Raw genomic sequence first — 9,804 nt, 5'->3', positions numbered from 1 at the left:
AATTGCAATTTCATTCAGAAATGCATCAATAAAAAGTCCTATGTCCCTGCAACAAATAAAATAACATTTTTTTAAAGTTGTTTATACGCTGCTGAAATATTCAGTTTGTGAATGGTAGGCTAATTAAACAGTCTGGTTCCAGGAGGTGATCAACTCGATGGGTCTGTCTTTCAGAGCAGTCAGGCGAAGGCAGGTGATGTGATCCAATCGTTTATTGTCTTTGATTTGTTTGAACCGGTTTCTCTGGCAAAAAAACAGAAATAAGATAACAAAGGGTTATTATTGTGACATTCCAACAAAGGGTATCTATTCCAAGCAATTAGTCATTCTTTAAATAAGGAATAACTATCAAAACTTAAACAGGCAGCACATAAATCAGATTCACTGTAAATACACAGAATTGAAATAAACTCACATTTCAGGGACTCGGTTCCAACAATAATGCTGTGACATCCAACATGAGGTCAGCCAGATCCTTTGTAGTCAGGAAGAGGGGTGTAACGCTATTGAGCTGTCTTCCTACATAGACTCTGAGCTCCGCCCTTCCAGGAAGTAGCGGATGCAGGTAGAGGAAGGGGAAGGACGAAGGTGCAAGGAGGAGAGGGCATACGTTTCTGTACTATCCAAATGCTTCATGTTCACAGTTAAGTTCCTCTTGTAGGAATACATGCTGTTGTGGGCGCTGCTGCGTGCAGATTAGTCGACACATCTCAAGAACTCACTTAATCGAATGCCGTCTTCCAGCGTGAAATGCGCCTTTTTAGTAACCTCACCACGTTTACATCAGAAAATTCTCTGTAAGAACAATGAGCCTTTTAAAAAAATTATTATCTTTGAGCCTTTCAAAGTAGACGTCAGTATTTCACATCATGTCATCACTGTAAAGTAAAATAGCAGCAGCAGCAGCGATGTGCTTATCATCAAAGCTTTGTGCGCTAAAATCCCTCCCAAAAAAAGAAAAAAAAAGGATGTTTTATTAACAGTTGTGGAAGATGACTAATGTGAGTTCAATCTTCTCTAAAGCTGTGTCTCTATCGGGCCGTTTTAAAGGTGTCTGTAGACTATGTTGGTGCTCGAGGTTGCAAGGCCGTACTGTGACTTCCTTTTCGCAAGCCGCGGACGTTGTGGTTTGGCTTCCGTTCGTCTTGTATGTTGCCAAAACTGAAGTGGCGAGACACTTTTAACGTATACTTTATTTCGTGGCGGCGCTGCGTGCGAGTCAGCGCAGAAGTGGGTCACCCAGATAGCTGAGATGAATCAAGGAGCTGGGTAACTCTGCAGCTTAACTGAGAGACACGCCAACTCTTATCTGCGAGCAACCCAGAAGGAAAAAAGACAGTTTGGGAATGTGTGCAAGCGTGTGTCAATGTGTGTGTGTGTGTGTGTATGTGTGTGTGTGTGCGGGAGAGGACAAGAAGGGGCGATGGGGATAAAAAGAAAGAGTGTGGAGAGGAGAGGTGTAGGGAGATCAAAACCGGCGCTAGCATTTGCGAGAGGAAACATCAAGGGGAAGGAGAAAAGAGCATCGGCGAGACGCACGAAGAGGCAGAGGAGCAGACAGAGGAGGGGAAGGAGGGAGGAAGAAGAGGAGGAGGAGGAGGAGGAGGAGAGGAGAGTGCAGACACGGGGGAGGAATCGAAATTCAAAGGGGGGCGGGGGGGGGGGGGGTATGAGGGGGATCCGAAAGCAGTAGAGAGAGAGAGAGAGGGAGAGATGGCAGGGCGCAGGAGAGAACAAAAAGGAGAAACGTAAGCGGGAGAGATTGTGTGACAGCAGCGCAGCGGAGGGCCAGGTGCACGGAGAGAAGCAGTAGATTCCAGTTGATATATTTGTTGAAGAGTCGGGGGGGGGGAGGGGGTGATCTCAAGCGGCAGCAGCAGCAGCGACTTTAAAGAAGTTGCAACTTGTGCGAGTTGATTTAAGTGGCTGTGGCAGAATTCGTATGAAGGCTTGGATGAGGCTGAAACGACGTCTTCTTTTATTTGTTTTCTTTGTGTAAAGGGGACCGTAGAGCAATGTTACACCTGGAACAAGTCCGCAGTATAACAGCAGGTCGAACACAGACAGACCAACAATAATTGATCCTATGTGTTACAGTATGAAAGCTCTCATCTGTGTCTATCACTAGTCATCACACTAGTGTCACTTCCCCTCATGCCTCTTGAACTCACATGATCTATTTGGCCAATCAGAACGATCCTGGAGAACGTCACTTACAGACAATCAGAATGAGCTGAGACACAGCAGCACATACGACGTGGTGATGTCACGCTGTAAATAAACTCTTTTCTGGTGATTTTCGGGCCTTTATCATTTCTTTAAATGACTAAAAGACCATAATTGAAAAATCTACAATAGGAAGATTTGCTATGAATCGTGTTTCAGGTCACAGTCGTCCTGTCAGCCGTTTTAAATTCATTCTTTTTTCTTTTTTTTTTGCGGTCTATGGGGAAAATGCTTTTTGGGCACATGGGATTTTTTTTTCTGCAGTAACTTGAGTGGCCACTGGGAATAATCAGCCTCGCTTCCGTTGGCTGTGTATCATTCCCATTCGCTGCCCCTGCTGGCTGGAATTAGTCACGACGTGGCCTTGAACTGGAAACACCCAATTGGTCTTTTTAGAATTTCCCATGGCCTATCAGCATCTATCTATCTATCTGTCTATCTATCTATCTATCTATCTATCTATCTATCTATCTATCTATCCATACATACATACATATATGTATTGAGTTTGACTTTGAGCAAAATTCTCGCTTTGACATTGAGCTCCTCTTTCCACATGGAGTGAATTTGCAATTTAGGCCCCGACTTGAGTCATCGTCAGTGTGGGCCGGAATCATAGTGATGTGTTAATCTGATCTTGTCTCATTTTACCCCGCACACATCTGACACTGTCTGACACTCTGACACTGCTCTCTACCCAGGCTAATTTTATCTCATTAGATCTTGTCTTAAGACTGCGTCCATCCCCCTGAAATCCTCTTCACTGTCCTGCTGAAACCCTTTGGACAGGGTAATTAGACCTTTATCACTGTTTCTTCTTCTTCTTCTTCTTCTTCTTCTTCTTCTTCTTTCTTTGGTGAGTATCTGATTAGACAACCACTGGGGTGAACGGGGCCTCAGTCAGTTAAACAGGAAGTTCCATTAGGCCTCACAATGGGGACTTTTAAGAGCAGGGCGAGGGAAGAACAAAGTCAGTGGAATAATTACAGGAGGGTAAGAGTAAATTGGGAGTGATGTGGGATTTTTTTTTTCCCTGCCTAGATTATCCTGTAAATACTGTTGCAAGTTTCTTTAATCATCAGCAAGCAGCTTGTAACTCTGGCACACGAGCGATAAACCTGCGCCAAAAAAAAATAAAAAATTGAGCTGTGGGATTATACCTCAGCACAAGTTAATGCCATTCTCCATGAGATTTTACAAGCTGGGTAGGATTTTCAGCACGATGAAGTTAATCACCACAGTGTGGAGGAGGAACAAAAATGTCATCCAGAACTCCCTCCCTCGCTGAATGCCGGAACACGCCGAGGCACACTTATCGCTCCAGCGGGACTGTGCAGTAAATTCAGGCGGCTGCCGCGGTTGACGCGCAGACAAATTGACCTTCACGATGGCTTGGGTGGAGGTCGTTACGTTGCCGGGGGATCAGAAGCAGCGTGGAGCACATTGGGGTGGCACCAAAGAATCCGTGTCTCTGCAAAGCCGAGTTAATCGAGTTAATCTGCAACATTTTACAAAATAATTGTATAGTGCATATTACAAAGTTCTGCATGTTTTGTTTTTTTTTAATTTACAAGCAAGTTCTAGATTCATTCCCACATGCTTGATCAGCACAATGTCACATCATTGTTTTAAATAAGTCGTCAGTAGGAGCAAAAGCAGAACTAACACTGATCACGGAACATTTGACAGCAACCTCCAGGAGAACGTTGAGGTTTTGCATGTTTGGCCTCTCTGAATGTTCCACGTGCGCTCTGGGCCATGTGATTTTGGCATCACAGTGAGGGTTAAGCGCTTCCCAACTGGCTCGACTGATAGCAAAGACGGTGGATTTGCTGTTTTTATCGAGACAAGATAAAATGTTCCTCCAGGGACGGAGGAGGGCTCCACTTTTCCAAGAGTGCTTGTGTGTCCTTTTCACATGTCTTATGTAAAATGTATCTCATTGATTTGAGGAACAAACCACCATCTGGCAGATCAGATTTTCAAAAGTTTATTAGTTGGGATCCAAAAGCTTCCCTTTATGGACAGAAGTAAGCCTTGCGCCTTTTTTATTACGTCTTTGAACACTGTTCAGAGAGCTTTCGACCGCTGAACCTCGGCGCCATCATAGACGGTCGACTGAATTCGGTTTCAAACGCGTGAACCAGGAGTGGGGGGCGGGGGGTTGCTACCAACAGCTTTCTCTCTAATGCTCAGTGACAGCGTCAGAGCAGGTGGAGCTTCATCCGTCTGATGTTGAGCTGCATGCTACAAATTACTCACCATTCAAAACACTCCCAAAACCACCATTGTGCCATAAACTGTTAAACTGCTAAAGGCTGTTTTTTTTTTTGTTGTTGCTATTGTTGCTGGACCTGAGCTCAGTTCGGTCCTGAACACTCCTGCAGGAAAAACTAAGGAGCGCCCATCGTACAGGGACCTTCTCACCGCTCCTTCCAAGAACAGGCTTGTGCGTTCTGATGGAATCTACTCCTACACAATTTTAGATCGGTGGTGGGTGACGGATCCTTGGATATCGTGGCTCTAGTTTAAGCCGTCCTACTTGCCATCATGCCTCAGGCTTGGGGGAAATCAGACCCAGCAGTGTACTTCTTTGATGTTGCTTTTGTGACATTGCTTACAGACATTACACTATAGCAGTGTAATGGGGCCACTGGGTTCACAAACAAAAAAAAAAAGAGGAAAACAGATGAATGTTGTTTATAAATTATAAAATTGATATTACAAACATTTGTAAGAAATAAAAAAATGATAGATTCCATTTGGACTTGACATAATCCATCAAATATGGAAGTTTTAAATGTTGCATTCTTGGTGTTTCAGTGAATTCTGTTGTTTATATACATACATTTAAAAATTACCTAAAAAAAAAAATGTATGTTGACATTCATTGTTAGATACCAACTCATACAAACGTACAAAAACAGCTGATCTTGTAGACAAAATAATATTTATTTTTTGAAATCCCATTACAAAAGCTACTTGGGCCTCAAGCAAGCACAAAAAATAGTCGAGTTGAAAAGAAAAATAAATGATTTAAGATTTTTCATTAAACATTCGGGCAATGCCTTTCAGAACTGCATCTTTGCTTCTGTCCATGTGCTGAAATCTGTGAAAAATACTCACTAATATTGAAAATCTCAATAAAATAAAAGAGAATTTCAACTCTGTTCATTTTTCATTCATCCAATTAAAGATTCAAAGAGCTGAACTATTGTTTTGTTTTAGCCTGCAGATATTCCACTACTTTCTCAATACTACGTTATGGCAGAAAAGAACAGCCAAGACTTTCCGGTCTTACCGAAAAGATTTCAATAACTAAACAGCTCTCCAATTAATACGGAGATAAAACTGGTTGCAGATATTTCCTTTGTCCTGACACAGGACTTCCAGGTCATCATTTTCTGGCACATGACAAAACATAAATTTTTCCTTTAAAAACGTATTTTAAAGCCGAAAACTCAGTTTCACATTTCTAAACTCCGACCTAACAGGCTCCCACAAGTCTGACTTAGACTGTGAAATTGCAACATTGTGAGTTTAACAACTTCAAAAAATACATTTACAAATGGAACAACTTTAACATTTGTCAGGAGACTCTCATTCAAGGAGTCACACAAACAAAAAGGCTGCTAACAGATGCATCGCAAGGCAGTTTGCTGGAGATTTATGGCCTCATAGATGAGTCATAATGATGCCGTGAAGAGAAGATACTCAGAAGCTCCAGATTCCAGTTCAAGCTTTAGTTTTGCCATCCTCTATAATATTCAGAGGCCCATTAATAAAGGCAAGCTTGCATGTTTACTCTGTGTTGAGGCCCCCCATTCAGGCTCATTTTCATCGGCCAGTGGATTTTCTTCCTCACTCGCCCAGCTTGGCAGCTCAGTGCTCGAACCTCCTCAGTCTCCTCTGACGGACCTCCTCAGCCGTATCTCCAGGTTCTCTAAAGCCATACGGGGGAGGGGCTCCTCTCTGGTTGGTTTGTCCTACGGTACAAAATTAAATTAACACGTTTGCAGACGTTGGATGGATGGTTTTCGTGCCACCTACGCATCCCTCATAAATGACTTATCTCGCCGTCCTCCCTCACCTCCGTCATTCAGGCTGTTTCTAATAGCCGCCTCTATCTGCTCCTCTTCTGTCAGCCCACCTGTGTAGGAAGTTGAATTTGTTGTGTAACCGTACGGACTGTGCGGCTGATATGCAGGGTATCCTCTGTGGGCGTTACCGTAGCCTGCAGACACGCACACAGTGTTAAAATCCACACACAGTGCTGAAGTTTCATGCTGCTAGCTTCTCAGCTCTTTCTGCAATAGAACTGGTGGAAAAAAGATGAAAAGAAAATGAGTTAATTAATCTGAGTTACCTGACGAGCCAGATGAGCTGTAGTAAGCACTATGCCCAGAGTTATTTCCATCTGTGGTGACAAAACCTGGAGGGAATTCATAGAAACAGACCATCCGATGATGTGGTGTGAATCGCACCACCCAGATTAGCATGAGGAATTACTACTGATGCACGCAAATGAGGTGAGCTCACACAAGGACAGCCAGAAAACAATACTTTCAGGAAAGCCTTCACAATTGCAATCACATAGTGCAAGACTTTAGGGATGGAAGAAATTCAGACCTGCGCATTTTTTCATGATGGTCTCCAGTGGTCCGATAGTGTAGAGTAAACCCACCAGGATTCCTGCCAGGTGACCAACGAATGAGGTCCTACAACAGGAGAAAGACCACTGAGACTACATTCATTTTTAAAGGCTTAAAAGTAGCTCACATTGGCCAACTTAGCACAAATAGCTACTGCTCATCTTTGGAATACACGAAAACAATATTATATTAAAACAAAGCAATATTATCTTATTGTGAGTTTATGCTTGCAAATGGAAAACTCACCCAGGTGATGTTATGTGTATCAACACCAGCTCCAACCAGCTTGCATAGCGATTAGACACAGGAAAACCTACAATGTAGGTAACACCTCCAGGGTGGTAGTGATTGCTGAGCACCTTCAGTCCAAACAGGACACCTGGAAACGTCCAGTCAGCAGAGATAAATGAACAAAGAGCATGAGCAACATCCTCACAGTGGGGCGCAACTACTGCTGTCATAATACGCTCATGCTGACATATTTAAAACTTTTTTGTGCATTTGGATGTCAGGAAACAGCAACGTGGTCCTAAAAACAGTGACCAACAACACTTGAAGTGCTTTTCTGAATTACCCGAGAAGCCCACAGCACACTGCATGCTGTACGTTATCTCCTGGGTGAGTTCCGTTAGTGCTATCTCCAACAGCAGATACACCACTCCGGTGAGCAGGGAGAAGACTGACAGCAAGTAAAAGAACCAGGGTCCGCCCATCTGCCTTTCCAGCCTGATGCCTTTCCAGAGAAAGGACACCATGTTGAAGTAGAGGTGGAAGTCGTCGGCATGGTGCAGCGGGGACAGCACCAGTCGGCGCCACTCCTTGTACCAGTAGGCCCGCTCGACACTCACACATGCCTGCAGGTTGGAAAAGTGTAGGAAAAATGATGTTGGAGTGACGGATGAAGTTGACGACATTTTCACAACAGTAAAACTGCCTAAAATTCCATTAAACTAATTAATTACATCCTTTGAGAGAACCCACGGAGACATAGGGAGGCAGAACACGCCACACAGAACGGTCCAGGTCCAGGTCCAGGCCCGGAATCGAACCCACGACCTTCTTATTGTGAAGAAGGAAAAGTGACTTTTTCCAAATTAGAAACTATTATTGATATATGCTTCACCTGTAACAATGGGACAGCTGGAAACATGTACAGGTACGCATTGAGTCCCAGGACCGCCAGGGTGACCGGGGGGATGTTTTCCAAACCCACGTGAAGCAGCTGAGAAGCCAGGAGGAGCACGCCCAAGTGGGATCGCCTCGGTCCGCCTCGCATCCTGAAGCAAATCTGAGGAGAGGCGACAGTGAGTCGGGGATTCTAGAGTGACATAAAGTTAGATAACATTGAGGGAAAATTGAGTTGTATTGCGGTGTGGTTGTATAATATAAACTCACGCTCCGCCAAGTTGTCTCTGTCAAGATGCTGTCAACTTCCCTCCTCTGACAAGTTTCAGATAATGCTAATGCTGAAAGTTAAGTTGCTTGCTTCAAGCGCGCTTTTCGTCGACTTTACTTCAAATGATGACTTGCAGTCAACCCGACATTGTGACCGCCACTATATAAACGCGTCAGCACATGGGTATGACAGATAATTTCGTCATATTTTCGAGAATACTTCCTAGTTGGCTACGACTGACAGCGTTGAGTCAGCCGTCACGTGACCATAATAACTCGAAGGGGTACGCATGCGCGCTTTATTTTAAGAAGTCTTCCCTTTTTGAAGAGAATGTGTTAAAAGTAGTGCTGTGTGTTTGCATAATACGACCACTAGATATTTATTTAAAATAAATAGATGAAAAAATAAACTGTAGCGTAGGTGCAGCTCACGTCATAAAGGATTTTCGCAGTGTCACGGAGGCAGAATAGACGCACGTCTGGTGAAATATGGGGGTTTGCTGCTCTCTAGCGGCCACGGTGAAGACCTACTGCGTTATTCAAATTTCAATGAAATGATGCAGTCTGTTGAGCGTCAGAATTAGCCATATCAGCAAGGAGTTGTCATTATGGGGCGTTTCATGTGGAGTGGTTTTGCTTTAATGTGCGCTTTGATGATTCGGAATTAATTGTTAAGGGAGTTAAGGATTTCATTTGAGGGTCGTTCCCCCTCTCTAGCGGGCACAATAAGAAACTGCGTTTGTATCACACATCAACGCAGAATACATGTGCTTTTAATATTATTATTATTATTATTATTATTATTATTATTATTATTATTATTATTATTATTATTATTATTATTTTATTATTATTTAAATCATATCAATAAGTTAAATACCAGTATAAATTAAGAGCTTTGGTTTTGTCATTACTGGTCTGGAAACCCAAATCGCTAATGTAGTTAAAAGGTTGACACTCTTTAAAACGTTATGTTACTTGAATTTTTATATAAACTTGCTAACTTAGACTGTTGAATGTTACACTGAACATTTTGCCTGAGGCATCAATTACGAACACGCGCGACAAGTTTCCAATGAATTATTCAAGCACACAGACGATACTGGGATCGGGTTTTTCATTTCAGAAAGTGGAGCACCAGCCGGACGTCAGCTGTTGCATTTACAGGCCACTCGGGAAGAATGGAAAAATAAATGTTTCGCAGATGCGGAACGTTGAACAACGTGCTCAACATGTTTAGTTTCTCCCGCCTCCAATGATCTCTAGCAGGAGCTGCTGGAGAGCCTGTTACTATAGTAACAACGGCAAGGGAGAACAATTTGTCAAGGCGGATATCAAAAAGTGACTACAGCCAGGATACGAATGGCTTTTATTTCAAAATAAAATATATTAGTCTCCCCAGTCTAGGTAGAAGATGAATTAACTGATAAATTTATTGACATTCAGGAATATGAGCTCATTTTGTACCGTGAATAATCTAAAATATTGTCCCTGATTAAAGAAAGTTGGCACATATGTTTCTCCACTTGTC

At 43.0% G+C, this 9,804-nt stretch overlaps 1 protein-coding gene and 1 long non-coding RNA gene across 3 annotated transcripts; one reads left to right on the top strand and one right to left on the bottom strand.

Moving 5' to 3' along the window:
* Positions 1 to 5,157: 5,157 nt before the first annotated feature.
* On the bottom strand, positions 5,158 to 8,154 carry rhbdd1 (rhomboid domain containing 1). Of its 2 annotated transcripts, none has more exons than XM_076036609.1 (7): positions 8,002 to 8,154; positions 7,453 to 7,732; positions 7,125 to 7,257; positions 6,856 to 6,944; positions 6,593 to 6,658; positions 6,317 to 6,460; positions 5,158 to 6,212 (listed from the first exon to the last, which is right to left on the bottom strand). In XM_076036609.1, exons 1-7 carry the CDS (start codon positions 8,152 to 8,154, stop codon positions 6,109 to 6,111), a joined length of 969 nt encoding a protein of 322 aa, XP_075892724.1. In that variant the 3' UTR covers positions 5,158 to 6,108. The 2 variants fall into 2 exon arrangements, with proteins under 2 accessions (XP_075892724.1, XP_075892726.1); XM_076036611.1 differs by having other exon boundaries at positions 7,125 to 7,265; positions 7,461 to 7,732.
* On the top strand, positions 7,129 to 9,796 carry LOC142895503 (uncharacterized). The gene is made up of 3 exons (XR_012928224.1): positions 7,129 to 7,265; positions 7,461 to 8,182; positions 9,400 to 9,796. It is a non-coding gene; the product is annotated as an uncharacterized LOC142895503 (long non-coding RNA).
* The last annotated feature ends 8 nt before the right edge of the window (positions 9,797 to 9,804 follow it).

Source organism: Nelusetta ayraudi, unplaced genomic scaffold (genome assembly GCF_046127955.1).
Source record: "Nelusetta ayraudi isolate G7.1 ecotype Tasmania unplaced genomic scaffold, CSIRO-AGI_Nayr_v1 ptg000048l, whole genome shotgun sequence".
In the NCBI taxonomy this organism is placed as follows: Eukaryota; Metazoa; Chordata; class Actinopteri; order Tetraodontiformes; family Monacanthidae; genus Nelusetta; species Nelusetta ayraudi.
Note: the sequence above shows the minus strand (reverse complement) of the source record. Positions and strands in the feature narration are given on the sequence as shown.